The 25,001-nt window shown below is 43.4% G+C and overlaps 3 protein-coding genes across 4 annotated transcripts in view; 1 reads left to right on the top strand and 2 right to left on the bottom strand.

Moving 5' to 3' along the window:
* Nucleotides 1-12,386, bottom strand: part of LOC106751139 (disintegrin and metalloproteinase domain-containing protein 12) — a 100,643-nt gene extending 88,257 nt beyond the window's left edge. For both annotated transcript variants that reach the window (XM_014631947.1, XM_014631948.1), the window contains exon 1: nt 11,799-12,386. In XM_014631947.1, the coding sequence (XP_014487433.1) occupies nt 11,799-11,946 (148 nt within the window). In that variant the 5' untranslated portion in view covers nt 11,947-12,386. The remainder of the gene's footprint in view (nt 1-11,798) is intronic.
* Nucleotides 12,387-12,880: 494 nt separating this feature from the next.
* LOC106751141 (UPF0704 protein C6orf165 homolog) lies at nt 12,881-18,694 on the top strand. The gene is made up of 13 exons (XM_014631950.1): nt 12,881-13,219; nt 13,324-13,489; nt 13,552-13,732; nt 14,342-14,511; nt 14,646-14,904; nt 14,972-15,101; nt 15,454-15,561; nt 15,641-15,743; nt 15,854-15,921; nt 16,024-16,172; nt 16,230-16,328; nt 16,398-16,533; nt 17,424-18,694. The coding sequence occupies exons 1-13, from the start codon at nt 13,127-13,129 to the stop codon at nt 17,649-17,651; spliced, it is 1,890 nt and encodes a 629-aa protein (XP_014487436.1). The 5' UTR covers nt 12,881-13,126; the 3' UTR covers nt 17,652-18,694.
* On the bottom strand, nt 17,895-22,823 carry LOC106751140 (upstream activation factor subunit spp27). The gene is made up of 5 exons (XM_014631949.1): nt 22,717-22,823; nt 20,874-20,964; nt 20,025-20,317; nt 19,687-19,931; nt 17,895-19,534 (listed from the first exon to the last, which is right to left on the bottom strand). Exons 1-5 carry the CDS (start codon nt 22,757-22,759, stop codon nt 19,418-19,420), a joined length of 789 nt encoding a protein of 262 aa, XP_014487435.1. The 5' UTR covers nt 22,760-22,823; the 3' UTR covers nt 17,895-19,417.
* Nucleotides 22,824-25,001: the final 2,178 nt, after the last annotated feature.

The following is a 25,001-nucleotide window of genomic DNA, read 5'->3' as shown; positions in this document are numbered from 1 at the left end:
CGTGAGAGCTTTCTTGCTGCCGAACGGGACGCGCATCGTCGCCCGCAGCAAGAAATTCTTCTGGAATCGCCGCTGGATTTACGGGGGAGGAGGGATGTGTGCGCTCTTCTCCATTATCGTCCGATTAAGCCATTAATTTGACAATAGACCACTCTCTGGTGAGCCAGCGAAGCGCGGGCTTCTCCTCGGACACCCTAATTCTTTTCGGGTCAGCCCCTCTGGAGAAATATTCCTCCGTGGGGACTCGGAGGATTGTCTTATTACTCGATTGCTGAAGTCTGCCTCTCTTTCTCTCTTTCTCGACCTAATGGAGAATAAACTTCTCGAAGAAGAGCGAGAAGAACGAAGAAAAGGGAGGAGAGCAGAGATAAGAATAACGCCGCAATTAGACGGTCGTCAAGTGGATCCCAGAAAATATTTGCAGCCGGGCGATGCGGCAAAATTGTAATCACTGAAATTTCCGTTCCAACGTTTCAACTTTTCCGCGTGGGAAGGCCAACTCCGAACGCAAGCCCAACGTCATATTTTCGCATTTTCATTTTCGGACCGATCGATCGGGACTCTCAGCTTATCATTTTCCCCGTGCAAGTGAAGCGAGGTCTAATACGAGGTTCTATTAAAAATCGCCGACAACTCGAAGCAAATTGCATTGGCCCGTGCAATTTTCGCGAAAACTATGTCACCGGTCGTCCGTTCCGAAAGGGTTAATACGAGCCCCGCGACTATCTCCTCTGCCTGGCCGCCAAGTGCGAGCGAGTCATTTTCGTCGGGCGCACTTTGTTGTGTCTTTTTTTTTTTTTACGTCCGAGCGCGGTCCTCTTTCGCGACGCATTTTTCCGGTCCCTCTGAGCGCGTTCAGCACGATGGGGCGTTTTGACGCCGACACAATGAAGAAGAAAGTAAAGCAGCGCGGGCGAGGTTTCATTGCCTTTCTCGGCAGCTGCATCACCACTACTACCACCACACCACCGACGCTACCGACTATCCACCCGTTGAACCCGGTGGAACGACGTTCAATTGAGCGGTAGAACGAAGCGGCGTAAAAGCGGCGAATTTTTCTCGCACGCCGCAAAATAAAATCCGAACACCGCAAGAGCCACGATGCCTACCTCGGCATCGCACTATCGCTGCCCGCCGATCGAAACAATGCTTCGCGAAACTATTCCTTTATTCCCGGATGATTTGTGGTATTTTGTTCCGTTTGTCGATACGCGTGTACACGCTTACGAATCCGCTCGACTTTAGATATGCGGATACGCGAATGAACAGAGGGGAAATTTCAGCGTAAAAATGTGTGAAATATAATACATGCGAATATTGTCTCGTTTTCTAGAAGAGACGGAAAGAAGGGGGTAAAACGCGATGAGTTTAAACAGTGCTTTAATCCTGGTCGAATTGTAAGCGCGTATCTTTATTTTAATGAGATTTTTCAAATTGCAAGCTTGCCAATGAACACGTTTTCGAGGGAAACACGTTATACCGGACGTGCCTGATATTACATTTTTGGCATTATGTTGGTGTATTTTAATTATATTTCATATCATACAGTGATGCACGGTGTTTTACTGGCCTCGGAATTCACGATTTACGGACAGATAATTTTACGGTGAGCAAAACGCGTTACAAGATTACAAGATAAGCAGTCGCGAATATTTCACGCGCGAAATAAGCGCCGTATGGAAAATTTCTTGGAATTGAGATCCCAGTTAGATTTCCCAAAATAATTATGAATTCTAGTTAGAACATCTACGTAGGTTCTCTGGTTAAAATTGTAATGTTTCAAATATATGATTTTAAGTGAGAAACATTAACAGATTCGAATTGGTATCTAATATTTTCCCAAAAATTGCTTCTACTTTTCATTTTACACTACGATTAAATAAAATATACAAGACATTAAATATTCACACTTTACATACACACACACACATATATATATATATATATATATATACATACACACTCGCTATTGAGCAACTAACATTAAAAATGTAATTTCGTTTGTTAACTTTCTAATCTGATATTCGGTCAAATTGTCACTCGACTCGAGCGATGTCGCACACGGGCAACCAATCAGCATCACAGAAAAGAGGCTTCATATTTGGAATTGGAATTCCCAATTGGTATCATAGAGGGATAACCCATTTTGGAACGATTTTGGGTATTTTGATCATAATCTATGCTGTATATGGGAAAATCTGGGAAAATTTCTATGCGAGACATTTCTCTCTTCCTTCTCGATCGCATTTACAACGCGTTTGGGTGGCAATTTCGAATGGTTTCTGGTTTCGAAACTGTACACACATTTACTCGACAATAACGCAAGCTCGTGGAGCTCCCGAGTGCAATTACGGTAATTAGTTATAGAAGCGTTTCGGGTATCGACGGAATCGTGCCGACGACCTATGTACATCATCTGCGCGCGCTAATGCAATCGCGATAATAATATTCATCAAGATTGCACCGTATCGGCTAGGCTACTGTAATCATAGAACGATTTAGTAAACGGGATACGGATCAGATCGTGGCAACATGGTATGAATAGGCAACGTCCTGAATACAATGGAGTGTATTGTTATTCGGGAGCGTAGAAACGCGCGATACAGCCGTAAGATTCGATAATCTTTACATCGCTGTCAATTAACTCGACCGGCAACGGGAGTACCCGAGATATCTGAACATCCACTGCGCGTGTGTTCACGACGGCCGCACAATATATAAAATGTCAATATTAATCTTTGGCCGACGTGTCATTATGAAATTCCGATATCTATTAATATGATTCTCCAACCAAATGATATCGTATAAAATCTCGCACAGCGCGATATTATTATACGTTTCCACCGTGGGTCGGGCGAGATCTTTGAAACGAATTAAATCGTCACGGCAAATATTAACGTAACGACGGTGCCGCGCGCGTGTAAATGTGTCTGATTTTCGGATAAAATACGGAAACTCGCCACGGGTCTCCCTCGCTTCCGCGGGTAACGCGTGAATTTGGCTTTACCGCGCGGAGGATGACGGTGTTAAAAAATGCAATATCCCATTTGTGACACGAGCGACGTGGAAACGGCGTCAGATCACATACACACACACCGGTCCCGGTACAATTTATCTTCGAGCGCTTATCGCGCCGTGCGAAGGTATCGAGAGCAAAATTATTAATAGAATCGACCGTAAATCGAAAATGGTAATGAATTTCTACCGATGCGCGCGATGCCTCCTCCTCTCGCGCGAACCCGTAAACTGTTATTACTCCATCAACCCACCGATCGTTCTTGCAAATGTGAGCCCGCGCGCGCGCGATAACCCAAGCGGACGATAAATTTACGACTGTTTAATTGCCATCGAAATTACGATGTACGCCGGCGAATTGATTATTAACGACGCTGTTTGTGCGGAAAAGGCCATCTAATGAGCGCACCGTGAAAGCGTGATTTTTAAGGATGCTTTAATTATCGATCGATGATTCAACCACATTATGCGGGTGACTCACTCCGATCGTTCGCAGAGCCGAGTGCAAAACCGCGCCAGTCGGCGTGAAACTCGAGCGGGCTGTGATTGATTCGCCGCAGAGAAGAGCATTCATTCGTCCCCATCAATATCGCCACTTTTTATGAATCGTTTCAGTTAGCATAACGCAGCGCGCAATGGTCGTTCGCGAACAGTCCCCGCGCGCGCGCTAACGGCCTGTGCTCCGTTACTGACTGTGTTTTACAGTTAACCGGTCCGTGCGATTTGTTGTGCGTTTACAGCCTCCCCGCTCGAGAAGAAACGGTCGCGCGCCGTTTCAAGGACAGAGAGAATGGGAGTGCGAAGAGGCCATAATGGAGCCGTGGAGCAAAAAAAAAAAAGAGGAAAAAATAGTACATTAGTGGGGCTTCGAGTAGCGAGTCCGAGCGGCCACAACGTTCGTTCATTCGGCGCTCTTCTAATAAACCTTTAATCGCGCGTAGTGCCACGCTTGTGACGTTTTCTTTCGCACGGACGGACGGGACCGTTCGAGCGACATAAAGTTAACGCAATTGCGAAATAATGACGACGGGCGCGGCGCTATCACCGCAGACGAGAGGTCGGCGGAACCAGGTCGCGTCGTATAATGACGAAGGGTAAAAATCGCGCGTGAAACGCAATTCGAGTCGCTCGCTCGTTCATCGGTGCAGAGAAGAGCGACGAATGCATTACGCTTTTGCAATAAAATCTTTTTATAGACCGATGGCCGGCGTTGTTACGCGACTAATACGCCGTCGATTTTATATCGCAAAGTGGGTAAATGGGACGACGTTGAAGATTTAACGAGCGGCTTCGGTGCGCGAATGGCAGTTCTCGTCTCCGCCGGGCTACTTACTCGAGACGCGGGAAATGCGAGGTTCTTATGGGCCGGAGAGAACGCGAGGCTATCTTCGGATTAGTATCGACCGGGTATCGATCTTCCCGCGCGCGACGAGGTGCTTCACCCGGCGCCGTTCCGACCGATCGATTTCGCACCGCCCGAGGGTCGACATTCGCGCGCCAACAACACGGGAAATCCCTCCCGTTAATTCTCTTTTCTTTCTCACTCCCTTTAATCGCCGTTAACGAGAACAACGAGAGTGAAAATATTAATAGGACTTTCCGCCGATTGCGTTCCCGCACGATGGAAATCGCACGCGAGAGTAATTAATTTCATTTGCTCGCGGAGGAACGACGCACGTTACATGAACGAGCGAAACGCGAGATACGAAAAGCGAGGTTTATCATGAATTTCTACGAGCGGCCGGCACGATCTCGCGCGGAAGGAGGGTTGAGGGATAATTTCTGCGTTCGAATATAAAACAATGAAATACCAAATGCAGCGTCGAAATACTCGATAAATACTACGCCGATCTTCCCGTGGGTCATTTTTGAGACTTGGTTCGTCGAGACCAGACCGAAATAATAATAAAACTGTTCTACAGCCGCGACGGTATTTATATCAATATTATTGTTTTAATATATATGAGAGAATATTACGGTTTTTACGCATGAAATTGCGAAGGAATGTTTCGTCTGTATTTAAATCACTTGATAAAAACGGCTTTTTTCAATGCTTCTCTCCAGTGTGAAAAATTGTTTTAATATTCATTACCGGCGTACTGCTGATAAATCTCATTTTGCAGATTCACATTTTGCGGGCTTTAGATTGAATTGACGTATTTATAATCGAGCGTGTTCGCACATTCCGGAACATATTGTTATCCCTCAGTTTTGAGTGTCATGCACGAAGCACTGGTGTTTGGCGTTTCAATAATATCGTGAAATCGAGGTGACCGAAACAAACGTCATTTTTAATATGAGAATTCGCGATACGCAATAATAAAAGCGGGAACGACACGTGGATTCGTGAAAAGTGCGAAAGCAATGAAAAGGTGTTCTTTTATATGTTTCGCACGCTGCGCGCTGTGACGATGCCATGGAAATAATTCGTGATTTCACCTTTCCGAGTCGTCGCTAATAAAACAATTAGTCGCTTCGTTGTATTTTTCAATCGTTTCGGTGTACAACTCTTCATCAATGAAAAATTATTTTCCACGAATGTAATTACCGATAACATGTTTCGCGCCAAATTCCCCTGTGAATGAGTGATTGAGTGAATGAATGAGTGAGTGAGTATGTGAGAGAGAGAAAGAGAGAGACGCATCTCCAATTGTAACTTCAGTGAGAGAAACTCGGTCGGAAATTCGAGAAAGCTAATGGTCATCGAAAGATAACGGTGAAACAATCCGCGCATATATGCGACATGTACATGATGTAGAACGCGAAATCGATACTCGAGGCGCATAAATTATATTGCCGATAGTGTCACTGCTTTTTTTTCGCAGTCGGAGCAAGTCATTGGGAACGGCAATGTGCAGTTTGTCATCGGTCCACGTTTCTATGGAACGAAGCCGGGCGGGGCGGAGGAATAGACGGAAGTTGCAGCGAATCGACCTTCTCCGTTAAACGCCGCTTGTCATTACGAGCGAGCGGTTAATGAACAGCACGCCGCGACTCGAAGAAACACTTCAGCTTCTACGTCGACACCGACGAGAGAGGGGCACGTTAATCATCGATTAAGAGCGATCCGTCCGCTCGAAGAGTATGCAAAGACGCATGGTTACATCGATGACTCAGCGGACGATGATTCGCTTTCTTGAGTCAAGACCGAAAATGCGGAACGTTTCAAGCACGTCGTGACGCGCGGAGTTCCTATCGCTGAGCATCGCATGTCGAGAAAATTCAGGATACGTCGGAAATCATCGGAAAAGCGCGAATGTAACTATTCCGAGGAAGAAAGAGTACATGCTCGAACGAAATTGCATGCATTTTGTTGTTCTCGTTACAATGTGATTTTGTGTATAATTTTAAAGGCTTGGAAAGAACTCGAGTTTTTTCAATTTTTCGCTGTTCTTTTTAGTTTCCTTTCGCGAAAAAATTGAAAAAAAAAGGTTTTTTAACCATAATTTCATATGAGTAAATAAAAAAAATGTCATAAAAATAAAATATAAATAAGAATGTCGGGTAAAAAATATCAGAAAATATGTCGTCATACGAAATAGGTCATGATAGAAAAGCGAAGATTCTGAGAAATTTATAACTAATCCGACAAGAATCTGATTTACGGCGAAAATTAATGGGGGACATGAAGCACTCGAACGCCGAAAGGGTTGAGAGCGCGGTAAGAAATCGTCGAATGACGAAAGGGGAGTCGTTAGATAAAACCCGCAGCTCTCGGTACGCTGAAGTACCATCAGTGGTAGCCTCAAGGTCTTTTTACCGGGGTACCTTCACGGCCTGTCGAGCATTCCGAGAAGGACGAGAGAATAATGAGCGCTAATACCGAGCCTCGGAGAGTTCGCGACGTTCACTGGTAATTAAGTCAATGCAACGTTCTAATGTCGGGCTTCATACAAAGCGAAATGCTTCTCGCGCGATCCCTTCTAATTCGACACGACGACCGAAGTGACATCGTATAAAGCTTCCTTCAGCGGACGTTTCACGGAACAATCGCAAAGATTCCCCGATAAAATTCGAGAGACGGGAGTGCCGCGACTCGACGACTGACAACTCGAAGATGAGCGCGTTGCAAAGGTACCTCGGCAGAAGCGGAAGAACGTTAAATCGGGTTTACGATTCGAGAGAAAGACGATACACGACGCAAATCGAGGGATGTGGTGGCCGCGAGGAAACGCGCCGTATATAGCGAGAGTTCGTCGACGTAAAGATCGCACACGTACGTCTCTATTCCATCTCCGGCGAGTGCGATTAACCATTTTCCCACCACGTTACATATCGCGCGCGCGAGCACTCCGACATTACTCATTTGCAGCTGGTGGCTTTTTCATGCAGCTGCGAGAGCGCGTTGCGCTTGGATACGAAAGCTCGGCGGATTTAACTATCTCCGAGATTTATGCCGATGATATACGTTCGTAGTAGTATAATTACGCCGTACCGTCGCGTAATTTTATCCCGCGACGTCTCCTTCGAACGCTTCTCCCTCTAATATCGGATATTATGGCAGACGCTGATTTTATTTCGCTACACTCTTCCCTCTCCGAGCGACACTTGCGGCCGGAGAACCGCGGATGTACGGAGAGGAGAAAAGGCGGGAAAAAAATGCGAGGATTTCGCGATCGATTTAACGTTAAGGACGAATGCGGATCTCTTCTCTAAATCCGACCATTTTTGGACGTCCGCGTGCTTCGTCTCCACGTGACCGGAAAGAATAAATAAATCGTGATGTAAATCCCTATAAATCCCTCGCGCTCACCCCCCTCCCACCTTCGCATTTACATTCAACATACACCCATAAATTTTTATCGACTGCATTGACGAACTGGCGACTCCCCTCCCTACCTGGCCGCTCGCTCGCGGGTCCAACAATGGACATAAATTCCACGGCGCCCTTTGTCAGGATACTACCATCGTTCTCGCTCTCAGAGACCACCCTTACACACGAGGGAGGATTATTTATACTTGCGCACACGCAGAGAGAGGGAACTGTGCAGTGCGCGTAGCTGCAGCCGATCGCGACGATCCATCATTTAATAATCTTCGTTATATCGAGCAGAAATTTCCTCAAACTAAGATTTAACGTTCGGACGTTAATCGAGAAAGAGAGAGAGGACACGGAGACGCGGTAGCATCGAATCTCCCGATGGTCGGCGTTGCGACCCGCGTAGAAATTTCCCCAGATTATTCCATATACCGCATAGATTCCGATTGGAATGCTCAAAGTTGTTCTAAAATAGGTTATCCTGCTGCGATATCAATTGAATCTCATTTTGAGATATTGTTTCTGGTTTCCATTTTACGAAATCAGATAAGTGATGGAATCGTATCCCAGTCGCGTGTTCTATTACCCCGTGAGTAATCCACGTAAACGTCGTCTGTTATAAATTTGTTTTCGAACCTTTCGACCGTAACCCCCGCAAGGTTTAATCACCGACAAGAATTTCCACGCTTTTCAACGCTGTATGCTGCTAATCACGAGAAGTCGTCGAGCAAGCGAGCCGGGAAATTGCGATTTCTTATTTGAAAAAGTCACCGATGCTACGCGCGGCGATTCGCATAATTACGACGCCTCGAAAAGGTCATCGATACAAAGAAAATCGTGATTCATTGCGTTCTTTCCAGCGTAACACGGTGCCGATATTGTCACGCCGTAATTTTCGCAACGAAGTTTACGACACTCGCGGCAACTCGGGGAATACCAGAATCAAACGATTTTACGATCATTACAACTTTGAAACGACGCCGTCGCCGCTTTCTCCGCGCGTTTCTTTTACGTTCCGTTTTCCGTCGTAATGGCGAGCGCATCGCTTTGAAGGACGCGAAGATTGCACCGAGCGTTTCTCGTTGCTTACGATAATATGACGGGAAACGGAGAAATTGCAAGGGACAAGATGAAAGGGCCAAATATTGTTGCGGAACGAGGAAGAATAATAAAAATAGAACGTTAATGCGCGAATCTAATGAAGCGCGTTGTTTGTTAAATATAGTCCCTGCGTTTTAGTCGGTCCGTATATTACACGGTTTTTCGGATAAATATATAAATTTGCTTATTTATAAGTTTTCCATGTTAAAGATAAAAAAAAACGTTTCCTTGATGTTCCGGCAACATGTGTATCCGAAGTAATTAGCAACGCTACGGCGAAAGGGAATTGTTCTTCGTTAGAGGATTCAATCCAAATATTATAAACGGAATTCAATAATATTACAATTCTCATTTCCGAATGCGATACGAAAGACCGCTTTCTGTGTGCGCGTTATGCGCGAGAATCATAAAGTTCGTCGTATCGGCGATTCCGGTCGGAGGGCGTGATAAAACACAGCGGAAGTGAATCGAATTAATTATAACTTGTAGCGACAAGATTTGCAATCAAATCAGACTTAATCCACAGAAAACTGCGCTGAGACCTTCAACATGTGCGTGTACACATGAAACGCACGCGCGACTGTATAAAATGTAAACGCATAAAATGTAAAACGCATATACCGTAAATGAACTGATTTAATGCTATTCATTCAATCTCCGGTCTTATACTTGGAGCCTCGGGGACGCAGCGGCTCTTCAAATAGAATCGCGACGAGATTACAACGGACGGAGGAATTCTCCGCGGTCAGAATTCCCTGAAGGAACGGACGCGCGGATCATCTCGCCACGAATGAAGAGTAAAATTGTACACAGCGACGACGGTCCTTGCACGTCACGTGGCCATGAAAGTATAGCGCGCTACATCGTTGACGCAATGAACAAAATACAAGGTGTATCTAAACTCCACCGACATAAACTCACAGGATAGATTCTATATAAAAAAAAATAAGTAAAAAAAAACAGTCAGTAAATATATGTCCTCAAACGCTTAATATCTTAAATATATACTGAGAAACCCATTTTAGTTGACTCAAACAAAATGCTTGTTCGGCTAAATGTTTTGGTTGTAAAAGCCAAAATTTGGTTCTCTAAAACATGTAATTGCTATAATCTCAGTTAAAAAAATATATATTTTTTTTAATTAAATATCATTAAATATCGCCATTTCATTAAATATCGCGCTATACAAACAAGTAACTAGATATACATACTGTTATAAAAATTGTTGAAAATATCTACTTCCCTTATCAATTTTTGATGATCAATGCTCAATTGATATCTGTGGAGTAAAGACGCGCGTATATTGCTTCATTATTTCTACACTAAAAAATGTTTGAATCTATCTGACAATGGACAACCAAGATCCTGGTTGAAGAAAACAGAATATATACTAGTTACAAGAGCCAAATTTGATTCATGAGAACTAGAAATTTGGTTTCATTCAACCTAAACACGATGTTTGACTGTTTATTGTCAGGTAAACCCAACCAAACTCATTGTTCAACATTACAGACAATAATAATATATCCTAACGTCAAGAATGATTCTTCGATTAATATTCAGAAATAATAGAATTGTTAAATATCTTGAAAAACAGATAAAAATGTTGTAGTAACATTCTTAACCTACTTATCGCGATACATTTTCTTACATTATTGTCATCTTCTTAAGATTAAATTTCAAAAATCAAGCTTTTGCGGATGTTTACTAAGCCTTTTTTTACTTATTTTTCAACATAAAATCTGTCTTATAAGTTCGTCGGTAGTTCAGATACACTCTGTATGTAGAGCACCATTCACGAATCGCTGCATCACGCAAGGATCACGCATTGACACGATCGAACGTGTCGAGGGGGGGAAAAAAGTACGTGACGTTAACGGATCCGAAATTAAAAAAAAAACATATACATGACGAATCACGATGTATTCGATTTACATTATTGACGAACAACGTATTTGTCTGCACGTTCAAGCGCGTAAATATTATAATTCCATATTGTGCACCATTTGCGAATGCATTTCGAATGTAAATATTTCTTAAGCAGAAATGAAAGTTATCGCATTATTTGCGTCATATCCTCTCCCCTTTTCATATTTTCGAGCGCACATGGGTTATCTGTTTATGAAAATAATATTTTAAAAACGGAGACGGCTTTTTACCCGACCGCGACGCTTATGGCGTGACCACTGAGGAATTAAAATTTCACGTACGTTATGGACATGGGCGAAAAATGGAACTCCGCTGTGCACCGCGAAATGTCGCAGGTGGATTTTCGGCGCGCGAGGTTGTCGTGGGCCATTAGGTTTGAAGAAATACGCGAATACACATTCAGATCAAGCAACGATAAGCGTCGTTTACACATTGACAACTATACGCACAATGGTCGAGAAACACACAGTCGTAAACGAGCGACGCGCAGGGAGTCCCAGTCGATCGACCTTGAAACTGTTCCGGAAAATTCGCGCGCGCAAGATCAATCGACTAACGTCACATGTAACGCAATGCTCTCGTTCGATATTCTCTACTTCTTCCTTCCGAGCAACAAAGACTGTCGGAGTCACAAGTGCAACGCACAATAACTGAATTTAGAGGACACGGTGGATCCGACAAAGTCGAAAACGCCTGCGACTACAATGGATGCTTTCCACGTAGTGACACGAGTCGACACAAACACCATTCTATCTTTGTTACTTATTGAACATGGAACAAAGCGATACTTGGGTGGACTTGTGTCACCGAGCGAAAAACATCCGATCTCTGTGCATATACAGCCACTGAGCCGGAACATCGAGCACAACAAGCGACACGACGCGCGACAGGTCAATTTCAAACTAGTATCGGCGGCGTGCGTGAGAGGAGAACCGTTAAACGACAACCGCGTAACAAGCGACACTCGCATGTGTGAGTGCTGAAAGAGACTCACCTTGTCTCTCGGCGTGGGTAGCAGGGACCAAGATCGCCAACAGCAACACCGCGAGGACCAGCTTGCACCGCACCGTCGACGAACGAACAACACCACCGTCTCTTCCGCCTCCGCCACCACCGTCGACACGCCGGGAATCGCGCGCCATGTTCCTGACGAGTTGACACGGCTGGCTGTCCGGCTGCTAGACGCGTTGGTCCCGCGACTCACGCAAACGTCATGACAACGGACGGCACACGGCTTCGCACGCACGCACGCTCCTCGCGTCTGTCGTTCGCGCGCGCACACACCACACTCGTACCGACCACCCAGCCCGACTGTTCCGACCGCGCAGACTGTTGCGACACCTCTGAAGTCGGCCGATCACCTCCCTCCCACCACCTATCGAGCCGTCGCCGGCGGAAACGGCCGAGCGCGCGCGAACGGCAGCGCGCCATGGCGCACGGAATTCAAACGTGTACGATCAGTCACATAAAGGTCGCAATCTTTTTTTTTACGAATTTCCGAACGCATCCCGACCCAATAAACAGCAACTAACAGTAATATAACATCAATGTTATAATTTCCCACTTGACAATGTAAATGCAATGTAACGCGTGTGTCATGTTAATTAATTATATTGTTGAGTGGGAAATTCTAACATTGATGTTACGTTACTGATAGTTGCTATTTACTGGAAACGCTTCTTCTTTGTGGCTGACCATACGAGATATGTTATGAAGCTCATCGAAAAAAAATGTTGTGACCTTTTTGTAACTACGTGTAATTACATTACGTGTAATTTCCTCGTCGAGATGGGCTATGTTCGTACTATGTTCACTACCAATGCTGCAAATCTATGACATATGTAACATGAACTACAGATTTTTAGTATTGGTGAATATATGAATACAAATTATTGCGAGCTACGATTTGAATGAACGGAGAAGCAATTCAATAAGCGAAATTTATTTAAAAGCTTGCTCTTGAGTAATCCGATTTTGAAATGCCATACTTTATACAGAAATGGAAATATTACTGTTTTATTGGTTTTTCTCTCTCTCTCTCTCTCTCTCTCTCTAGTAAAATTAATTATGCTTTATATCAAATGTACAGTGCAGATAACGCTGGACTCGAGATAAATTATAAATTTGCTACTAGTCGACAAAGTTTTCATTTTTGTAATCGATATCTAGAAAATCTAAAGATATTAACGACGACAGATGGTTTCTACGTGAATATCGATCAAACATTGTACAGATGGTTTTGTTTGACTAGCAAATAACAGGTGAAGATTCCTTAATCAGCTGACGACACTTCACGACGTTCTCTCATTTTCGTCTCTTACAATGGAAAACATACAAAAAGAATTAACGAGGAGAATCGTTAACATATGTAAAGCGAAAGAAGCACCGATAACCAAGGATTTAGCCTCGTTTTTGGTAACTTGATTGTCGGCGTTAACCTAGTTGTTGTTGCAAAATGCATCCTGTCGATGCAGAACGTAAGTAATGTTTACCTTCAATTTTCCCAAAAACAATTCCAGTTTTCCCTGTACCAATTGAATCCGACGTATCGAATTAAGGAGAAGGACGAGGAGAAAAATACAAGGATACTTGAGGCCATAACAGAGAGGTTGTGTGACCAAAGCAAGGCTAGTTTGACAACTTTAAAAAATCAACTATACTTTGCCAAGCATTATCATGAAAGAGGTAAGAAGAGATTTGAATATAATTCATACCTGCATAAAGCTTATCCTCCATGTTTCCCATAGATGAAACTATCAAGAGACATCGGTTACGACTTCATCAGAAAACTGTGCCTTTGGTGACCGAGATCTGTGAAGCTGACAAAATAAAAGGTGCAAAGGACACAGAAAAGTTGTATCAGAAAATATTAGCGGTAATAACGCTTTTGAGCGGTCTAGGAAGTCCTACAATCCCTTCTATTCTGAGGTATTTGTCGTGTTCTTATCAATTTAATAACTTGAGATTGATAAATCAGTTCTATCGGTAATTAAGACAATGTTAAACAAACACAAGAGAAGTGCCAATATACCCATTTTATAAGTATAAATATTTTGAATTAATATATATGGTCAATGATAAAAAAATAGAAGGGTCAATCAGAGCTAGTGCACAGTTATTATAGTACAATATTCAAATTATTATAGTAAATATCAGTATATTAAAAATCTATTACAGTGTTTAGTAGAATCCACACGTTTCGATCCTGGTTTGTTGCATGTGATGTTTACATTTCTTCGTTTTTTTATATCATGATGCATAACTGAAGATCGTCCAAACCGGGGCTGAGACGTATGCATTCTGGACTAAATATTGTAACAGGTTTTTAATATATTAATGTGTTTGTATTGTATTAATTTGAATATTGCACCATAACAACTCTGCACTGGTTCTGGTCTTTTTATTTCTTATTTTTGTTTGAATATATATATCCATATATAGCCTTATTAAATTTACTTTCAATATATGTGATTATTGCGATAAAATCTTCAGCGAAAGGGTCGATATAAATAACACTCAAAATTGATTTTATGTTAGAGAAGTCTCGGTGGCGTTGCAAAGCGTCTTCCAGACTTCCGAGCTGGCTCGCTACGTGACTTTACCGAAACGGGAGAAAGAGGAACAACTAATGGAGTTGATGTGCATAGTCGCGGGTATCCGATTATTCAACAGGGACTGTCAACGAGGTGGCGAGGGGATCGACGATCGTAAGAGCGAATAATTGATTAATCCGGCGGACGAGCTGGAGATAAAAAGAGAGAGAGAGAGAGAGAGCTCGAAACGATCGCGCGAAAGCTCTCTTCTCGCCGCAAGTGATTACCGCGTCCGTAATTGCTTTCAGTGCCAAGCATCTTACAAGAGGCTTTAACGAAGACCCGCAACTCCATCCTCGAACTGTTAGAACCGTTAATGGGCAAGGTGTACAAGTTCACGGCTGCCGTGGAAAACGCTATCGTATGCACGTCATCGACTGACGCGTCCGCGGATGTTGCATGTCGCAGCAGCTCGAGAAGAGCCGCCGCGACGTTAACCACGAGGGAAAACGTCGAGTGGGCCGTTGAAATGCTTGCGGCCAGCCGCCAGCAAGAGATCTACATCAGGTTCCTCTCCGAAAAGTAGTATTTAATATGCAATCTGACGCGATTTCTAATGCGATTTCCGCCGTAGAAAGCTGCTAAGCGACGTGGAGAGCAGCGAGAACGCGGTGAAAAATCTGATGGAACGTCTTCGGGGACGTTTCTTCAAGCTGCACGACACCGTCAGATACAGAACGGCCATTCCCACCGCTCAAGTCTATGTAAATACAATCGTGTTGTTGCCGGAAAAAAGAAGAAAAAAATAGTAGTCTGTGCGCAATGAATTTTTTTCTGCGTGTCCAGAAATGGCGTTTGTTATCTCCAAGAATCGAAAAAGCTGCGGAATCGATTTTAATAGTTTCGTCGGGACCGGTTTTCACGCCAACATCACGTCGCGTCATGTCACGTCATGATGTTTCTCGCTCAGTTAAATATGTTTTTTTTTATGTCAGCAGGGAATATTTTTATGTCATAAAATAAAATATTCCCTCCGTTTTCGAAGCGTTTGATGAATCATTCAAGGACGAGCAACGCAATTTATAAATATTAATATGCTATGTCTGTCTATATCAGCCACAATTTATCGATTTGGCGGATATATGGATGGGACTGCAAGACGAGGTAATCATTTTGAGTAACGTCAATAACTTCCTGTGGGAATTACAGAGTTTGAGCAATAAGGTAACAGTTTATTCAACCATATCGATCCCGGCGCATATTTGCGGAACACATATTTAGTGATTTATATGTACGTCCGCAGACCGTGAACGTTTACGATCAAACGAAGCTGGATGACATAGCGGAGAACGCGGATGTCCTGACTGACGCTGAGAGATTGGAACGTTCCATGGGCAACTTAATAAGTATTTAGCAATTTCTCGAATTAAAGTGCCATTCAGTCCAGAATATCCGTCCTCCGATTTCACCCTTTGACTGTATAATTAATTATTCACACAGACCGTTTCATTTGTAGCGGAGTGCGGCGAATGCCTGATATATTACCCGAACGTCACTAAGGATTTCGAGAAGATTAATTTGGAGGTAATAACGTTATAGAATATGCGTCCAAAGATTCACGCGAAGATTCTATTCGGAGAAATCACTGAAATACTTTCGATCGATTGACGGCGGAGTGTGTCGCAGTTTCTAGGATTTTGCGCGTGGACGTTCGTCGCAGGCAAGGGAGCTTTAATACCAGGTAATCCGAATAACGGTGTGGCAAAGTGGCGGGGAAAGTATTACGCCTTTAAGTCGCCGAAGGCAGCCGTCAAGTTCGGAGAGAATCCCGACAGGTACTCTCACGTAGGTTTGAGTAATCCGTAGATTCTTCAGTAACGGCGTGTCACCAGGTACGTTTACGAGGCGCTTGATTTCGTCCGCAATCATCCGGAGTACATTCATTTGTTCAAGTTGCACGAGGAAATCGAAGCCATGCAGAATCAAGAAGAGTGAGTTGTGCATCGACTGCATGCGTCGTGTCGTCTTTCCGAATGAGGTGATAATATTCGCTTTTCAAGGTTTACGAAGGAAGGCCTGCAATTAAAGGTCCGTCATAATCAGAAAGTTCAAACGGACGTCCACATTCTTCCTCCTTATGTCGATAAAGATTACACTTCTAGCGTTTGGGAGCTCAAGCGGAGAGCTTTGCGCTTAGTGAGTCGTACCAGATTGATGTTATAAGAAGATGATCAATCGGTGAAATGTTTCTGCCTTAAATACGATTACATATACGCATAAGTTCTTTTTCTCTTTTCTTTTCCAGTCTCTCGTTTGATCAACGATATGCCTTAAATACGATTACATATACGCATAAGTTCTTTTTCTCTTTTCTTTTCCAGTCTCTCGTTTGATCAACGATAATGATCTTAACTCGAGATATTTTACTCTCCTTTCCTAACGTTCCGACGTATGTTTTTATTTTCTGCATAAGTAATATATTCTTACGATGTCACAACTTATGGTTATATAATTTATAACTGCGACGTGAGTCACGCGCGATGTGGCTTCTAGATGACGAGTGAAATAAGGGGAATTTTATTAATATAACCTCACTATTTTTTCTTTCACGTGACAAAGATATATGCATCAGCGATGTTAGTTCGTCGATTCTTCTTATGATGCATTATTTGTAGGCTCTTTTTCGATTTGTAATATATCCGTTTTCTTATGCTGAAGATGTAGCATGAATACGCTTTGCTAGAGATGGTAGATACAAGTATCTTTTTTAATCATACTAACGGAGGAAGTCGCAATCGTTGATCATAAGATCATCCCATTCGTTTCTTATGTTAAATTAGAAGCTGTCTCGCGTATAAATTACGCTACAGAGATAGTAAAACTTGGAAAAAATGGTCTGGCGATTCTGTTTGCCGAAAAACATTTTCCTTCAAGATATCGGATATACTTGTAAATATTGTGACATCTCTCTCGACTTTCTTTTTGCATATATTAATCTTGATATGTTCCACATTCTACTTTCACACCTCATTTCAGTTTCGTTGAAGAAAGATACATCTCGTTCGACTACATGTATAATTTTTCAGGCAAATATAACTCGATGTGCGACACGAAGCACACAGACGTTCAACTCGCACTTTCGATATGCTGTTTACGCACAAGCAGCTCCGCCTCAGGATAAGGAAGTTCAAACCAGAAGAGATAACTACACGAACACAAAGAATCTCAAGACGTTCATATTTGGGCTGCGAGGCAGGCGGGATGACAATCAGCATGTTATATCGTTCTTGGAAGATGAGCTTGAACACTTATAAAATTCAAGTAAACGACCTTCTGTCACGTCAAACATGAAATCCTGTATACGTAAATAAAACGTTTTAATAACAATATAATGTTAGTCGTAATAAAGATTCAAACAAAATTACATATATGCAACGTTGTTAATTATCAGACTTGTATGACTGTAATACAAAGATATGTTAAAGGATATGTGTATCGGGCCATGTTTGAGGGAGAACTGCAGGAGACGATCAAAATAAATAGCACGCAAGACTCAATTAAAAAAAAATCAAAGCAATACTTTTAATGACAATCCCAAATACAATTCACGGAACATTACAGTTTAAACCATCCATCTTTCCGGGTTTAGAAAACGAATCTGCATTATAATTTATCATTCCGTGTGCACGTATCATTTTCTTGGCGTATGTAGCGCTTTCATAATCGCAAACTGCAATTATCTCATCCATGTGGCTTTTCTCGTGATAGAGAGAGACTTAGGCCTGCGTTTCTTTAATTTATATTCAAAATACACAAATTTTACACATGTCGAAGCTCGGACAGACTTGCGCGCCTAATTCCCGCGCTCCGTGAGCCTATTACATTCCCTACACTTCAACATTGTGCAGTGATCGCTGCACTATGATTTTATATGCTTATATCGTACCTTTCAGTGAATATATTGTTTTATCATTAGATCTTAAACATTAGGTCAATTTTTACACCAAGAAACCTATATTATGACAATAATTAGTAATTACACGATAATACAATTAAACTTTGCTTACAATTTCAGTGTATAATGTAGCTATTATACAGAAGAGGTACAGGATGTTGATTTTTCGCATATCTTTTCTTTGTTTATTTCCGCATTTCTTTTTAATGTCCATCACTCGTTCCCTCCATTCTGGAGGCAAAACTATCTGGCATTCTATTACATCCAAGAACAATCAACATTGCGTTTGTAACAAAAAGGGGGGAGGGGGAGGAGGAAGAAATGACAAAAAATATCACGCAATCCGTTACAGAGAAAAGTTAAGATCATCGAGATAAGAACGTATAAAAAAAAAAAAAAAAAGGGGGGGGTATATTTGTAATTCATCTCATGTATACTGAAAGAGCAACTGCCGCCGCTGTAATTGAACCGATTGTAACAAATGTCACGGGGTAAAATCGAGCTACTCATATACTTCAAACAAATTATTCTTGAATCCAAATGTGCTTTTTCTAGTTTGTCATTTAAATACCGTTACTATAACGGTACGTCATGTTTTCGTGTCGGGAGTAAGATATCGTTATTAATGACGACCATACAAATGATATATAACATTTATTCCGAATTAGATGACTTAAAACCGGCTTATTGACTGTTGGCCACTGTAATGTTTTCCACATTTCGAAATCATCTGAGCGTCCATGGTAACAATTGTCCCAACAATTAGATTCGTCAATGTGCAGTCAAAATGCACGTTTCACACAAATATTCTACTTCAAAAGAAATTTATAGAAACTAATAATTCATTGGTTGTTATGTCATAAATTATAATTATAAAATGTCACACATTAGCATAAAACATTTAATAATCAATGACAACTGGGACAAAACTGTTAACGATGGGCGGCAGACTACATCGGAATGGTGTAAACATGGTCTAAAGTCTTAAGTCGCAAGAAATACGTTGTGTCTCATGTATATGTATATATTTTATGTATTTTGTGAGAAAGATGGAGAGGTGCACGCGCACCTTGGAATATGTTATATGTATATATAACTTGTCGGAGATCGGGATTTGGGGATGATTTAGTCTACAAAATGATTTTTGAGGTATTTCATCATACCAAAAGTTCTAAAACGCTTCACGCCGATTACCTTCATTAGTTCCTCGTCGCAAATCGCGAACTGTTTATTCTTAGGGTCCTGTAAAAACAACCAGCACTCTTGGTAACGTGATCTTTTCTCGAATATGAATACATTGATTCAATTGTATGAATGTGCTATGCGAATGACGAAGTAGAAAATATAGGACAGATATAAAATATTCGAGGTCAGTGGTTACAAATCATACTTACATAAAGATTTCTTTCTTTAATGATACTCCATACTTTCTTGACGACTTCATGTCGAGCCATTTGTTCAGCGCCAACAATTGCGGCAAGCTCTGGAGACAGCGTGATAGCACGTGTATAACCACCACCACCTTTGCCCTTACCGCCACCCTTCTTTGCTGCGCTTCCTGGAGCCTTTTTATTCTTTCCCCAGTCTTCATCACTATCACTGTCGCTGCCCTTCTTCTTTCCCTTCTTTCCGGGCTTATCTGTAAAAAGAAATGGGAGAGTTTGACTTAATATTCAATGCTCGATCGATAAGCTTTTCCTTTTTTTTTTATAAATAGAATTTAGAACAATACTTTTTTTGGGTGTAACTTTAGGTTTCTTTGGGCTGTATTCTTCATCGCTAGCATCGTCGTCGCTGGCACTTTCCTCATCATCAGATGAGCCCTTCTTGCGTTTGCTGGGTGCCTTCTTGGTAGGACTCCGCTTAGCTGGCTTTTTTTCTTCCTCCTCCTCCTCCTCCTCTGATGCTTCTTCCTCTTCCTCCTCACCATCTTCGGACTCTTCACTAGCAGCCTTCTTCTTCTTCTTACCTCCATCTTGTTTCTCTTGAAGACACTCCATAACTAAATCATCGACCTCCTTCTTCCTACAGAGAGAAAATAGTTTGTGAGAGTGTGGCAGTAACTGTTATCAAAGGTGGGAAGAACATGACTTGAGATGAAAGTGTTGGAGGAGGAACGAGGTGGCGACTTATTTTGTACTTCAGTCCCACTCAGAAATCCTCTTTGTTTTCTCTTGGACATTGAGAGACTCTCTTTTGCACTATATGTTCGTGCATAAGTACCTGCTATGTATGTCCATTTTAATTTTCATTACAATTCTAAAAATAATGTATATTCAATGAAATAGGTATATTCGACACTCTACCAAACTACATTATGATAAAAAATATTACACATATGATAAATTATCAAGTCAAATTCAATTTCTAATTAATAGCACATTTCGTAAAGATCATTTTAAATTATGATTGAATATAAATATATTTATAGAAATATGCTTTCTCCCCATCTTCTTTGTAATATTTTTTTGAAATATCAATATTTTATTATACATATTAAACATTTTATTAAAATATCAATTGTTACAAGGTATTAGAAGTATTTAAATATTAATAATAATAACTTTTATCGACTGCTTACCTTTCTGTAAGATCAACATCGAGTTTCTCCTCGATTTGTTGCCTTACTTTCTTGGCAGACATTGTAGTAAGATCCGCGTCCTTGAGGATAGCTACATAAAATTAATAAATCAAATCAAATGCATGTTGATAGAGTATGTTTTGTTTAAAAATTCCTGTACAAAGATACGTGGGGCAGAATGTGCAATAAGGGATATTTCACATATGTTAAACAACAACACATTGCATAAAACTCTGAATTCTTACGTAGAATTATTAACATCAATCATAAAAATACGACATTGTTTTTACAGAAATATTTTATTTATATCGTAGAAGTTGTATATTATCCATGTAACGTTCTCAGCAGCATTATTCGCATTGTTAAAAAAAGGAAGAAAGCGTGACTGAGAGCGCAGGTGGAAAAAGAAAAAAAAAATGCGCCAATCTATCAGGACGAGTGGTAATATTCGCGTGAGAGGAGGAACGCGCCGTTTGTTCGCGAGAAGACATCCCGCGCGCGCGTCTAGTGTGTACGCGGGCTCTGGGGTAATATAGTTTCCCGCGTCGGGGGATCTAGTAAATATCGAACGCAAATGGCCGCCGTGGCGCGCGCTGTGCCGGTCGTTGCCGATCCGCGCAGCGTACCGCCAACGGCGAGATATCTGTAAGTACGCGAGGAGGAGTCGGTAAGACGCGTGGAGCGGGACGAAGAGGGATTTTTCTCCGCGTACCGCGGTCGATCGTGCGGCGCAATGATTCCCGAAACGATCGAAAACCGCGAGAAGACGCAGAGGGAGGAAGATAGGTAGATACAAAGGAGCGAGGGGGAGACAAAGAGAGGGAAGAGAGGGAGAGTGCATGTATGCGCAGCGGAGGGAACGACAGCCGTTGTGGCGCGGCAGCGCGGAGGTCGTGCGCGGTCGATTCACTTCGCCGAAAAGCGCTGAGGAAAAAAATACGCGCGCGGTAGCAGCGCGCGCGCTTCGTTAAGCATCGACTAGCGCGTTAATCCGCAATGGGCGAGTCTCGCGCGAGAGACCATCGCCCGACGACCATCGCGCGCTCCATCATGGTAAAAGATAGCAAAATGGTAAATATCTCGGGGAACACAGAGAGGAGGTGTACAACATCGGCGGTGGTGGCGGTTATAACGAATGACGATCCAATCGGCGATTGGCGAGAAGGCGCGCAAAGGAGGGAAAAGGGCGACGCGCGCGCTCCGTTCCGATCGACGAGCAAGCATATCTCGGTATACGAAGGAGATTCGCACAGGGATATGCACTTTTTTTCTCTCCGATACACACAGAGGCAAAAATCCGCGATGACGGCGCGGCTACGCGGGACGGAGGGGTGCGACGCAGCGAGCGAGCGAGCGAGGGCACGAGAAAAGGCGAGAAAAGAAAAGAAGAACGAGACACGAACGCACGAGAAAGAGAGAGCGAGGCCGATAGGCGCGCGCCACCACACACACTCTCGAGACGCGTCATACGGCAAGGACGGGTCGAAAGCTATCTTTTTATAGCGAACGGCGAAAAATCGGACTTTTCGCCAGGACACCGAAGTACACGGTCTGAAAATCGCGAGCGAATTGCACGCGGCGTACCGTCGCCGCGTCCCGTCGTTAGCACGATACGTAGGTGGTGAAATACGAAGAGCCGTAGGTTGTAATGGCCGGCGCGGGGCACGCCACTCGGGCACATACGTGCGCGCTAAAGTCCTCATGTCGCAAGAGCAAAGAGCCCGATTTCGCCCGTATTCCCGGTGCCACGGCCGCGTGAAACGGACGCGAACGCCCACGCCGAGCTCGGTTACGCAGTAATACGGAGCCGGAATCGCCTACATCGCGCGATATCGCCACTTACCGGTGATCTCCTTGCGTAGCTCGTCCTTCGAGATATCGGCCATGGTAGGTGCTTCTAGTCGAACGTACTGCTGCCAACTGAGCCTATGCCGGCTACGGACTCCTGTAGCGTCCGTTGGTACAGTCAGTGCTGGCAACGCAGCGATACCCTCGCTTACGACGCGCCTTTCCACGCGGATAACTCGACAACGATCGCACCTAGACGAATACTCTATACGCCAAATCGTGTTAGTTTTTTACGCCCGACAAGTTTCTCATGACGCCCCGCGCGTAATTCGGCGATCGGAGTGTGCCAATTCGGTCCTTCCGTGCGACTCGCGCGCTCCACTTTCCCGAGTGACTGTCCGTGAAGCGGCCGCTCGTGTGGCTGCCGGCGGCGTCCATGTACAGTCTGCGCGCGTCGCCAACGGCAGCGCTTCCAGAAAAAGGCTCTTCAACGCGCGATAACTTCCTGCTGCGGCCACCAAGGCGGATACTATATACACCAAATCGGGTCAACTTTTTTTTCTCTACAAGTTTCTCATAACGCCCCTGGCACAATATTGCGATTTAACAGGCCCGATATGCCAGCTCTTCGCGCGGGCCGCGCCAACTTTTCCACGCTGACTGTACCAAGCAGCAAGCACACTCCGAGTTTTCGTAGCGTCGAGAGCGCCTAGTCGCCCGTCATATGACAATCAGTACGTGTTCCAGGGATGTCATTAAAGAAGGAACGCTCATTCGCATATGACGATGACGACGGTGAACGTCGATGCGTGAGGAAAGCTTGCGTCCGCCATTCGGACGGCCGTCCGGACGCTTTGCACAATCCGCTCGATTGACTGTTAATATTTTTATCCAACTATCGCGTGTCTGTTTGATGAAAAAAGAAATAGATATGTACGTATACATGTGTGTATATGTGCGTATATGCTGGAAGTAGACTGAATTTCGATGCTACCTCGTCAGGTGACAGATCTCTACGGGCCCCACCGATTCCTCGCGCACCGAAAAGTCATCCTTTAAGCATAATCGCGCCCAATCAGCGCGATATTTTAACAGGCCGCGGCGGTAGAACCAGCCGCTCGGTTCCTTCGTCGTGTTAGAGGTACAGCTACGGCCAAAAGTATCCGTAGACTCACCGCGATAAATGAACTTCGAAGACCCATAACTCCGTAACAGTGCGTCATACGACGATACTGCAATCACATAATCGTGTCAGTTTGTCACGACGAAGATCTTTCTCATGAAGCCCCTCGTCCGATTTTATCATCTAACCAGTCGGTGTGACCCACTTGCCGCGTGTCCCGATATTACTCTCAGCACCGACTGTACACTGCATCCAGCGTGTCCATTTGCCAGTGAAATATCTTAATGAGACACCGTGCAAATTTATCCCATAAACCGTGTCGTAAGAATAAAAAAAAAAAGCACGCTTCTCGCTGAAATGCGCAATCGCATCTCTCGGTTACGGCTTCTGCATGTTATTTATCGATGACGTATTGCAACATAATGCCGCCACGAACGTTTGAACGCTCTAACATGGCCGTGCTAATTTTCGCGGTTGCACCTGGCCATGGGGCGGCTCTTTCCTGTGCCTCGCGACCGCAACGAGATGATATCCGGTGGCTCGTTCGTGTACGACAGTTGCGCGCATCGCGGCCGCTCGATTCATTGCCGAAAATCCCACTGCAACGTGCCTGACTCGTCGGGAATTACGTATTTTCCCCCGAAAATATTACTTTCCCTCTCAATTCGCGTCATTTCCGATCGCATTGTTGGCAATACCTACGAAGAGACTGCATTTCGGCATGTCAAAGCGTCCAAATCTATGATTGAGAATTTCCACGGAAAAATTTCACCAGGCTCTGTGCGAAGCACCGAGTGATTTTATATTACCGATACATAGTTCGAGATGATACTTACAGTTGCTGATTTGCCTCAGAAATATTGACATTTTCGCGTTATGAAGGGACACGTTGCGCTATCTGTCGGTGACACCGAGTATCGTTTCCGCGTAACAGGTGCAGCGAAATGAACACAGCATAATGGTAGGCGTAGGTAAAGGATAGCAAACTGGTATCATATTAAATTCGTTATTATCACATATTCGATGTATTCTCTGCTACACCTTCTTCAGATACTCTCTCTTAAATCCAACGATAAGACATACGACAGTAATCTTTGCTACGAATCGATTGTTCTCGATGCACTTTCCAACGATAAAGTGTAGTAGTCTAAATACAATCTCGGGGAGTAAGATGCGCTAAATAACTTACAACATGTTTAAGGTTTTTCATGCAACGT

Source organism: Dinoponera quadriceps, unplaced genomic scaffold (genome assembly GCF_001313825.1).
Source record: "Dinoponera quadriceps isolate SergipeBrazil2010 unplaced genomic scaffold, ASM131382v1 scaffold6118, whole genome shotgun sequence".
Lineage (NCBI taxonomy): Eukaryota > Metazoa > Arthropoda > Insecta > Hymenoptera > Formicidae > Dinoponera > Dinoponera quadriceps.
Note: the sequence above shows the minus strand (reverse complement) of the source record. Positions and strands in the feature narration are given on the sequence as shown.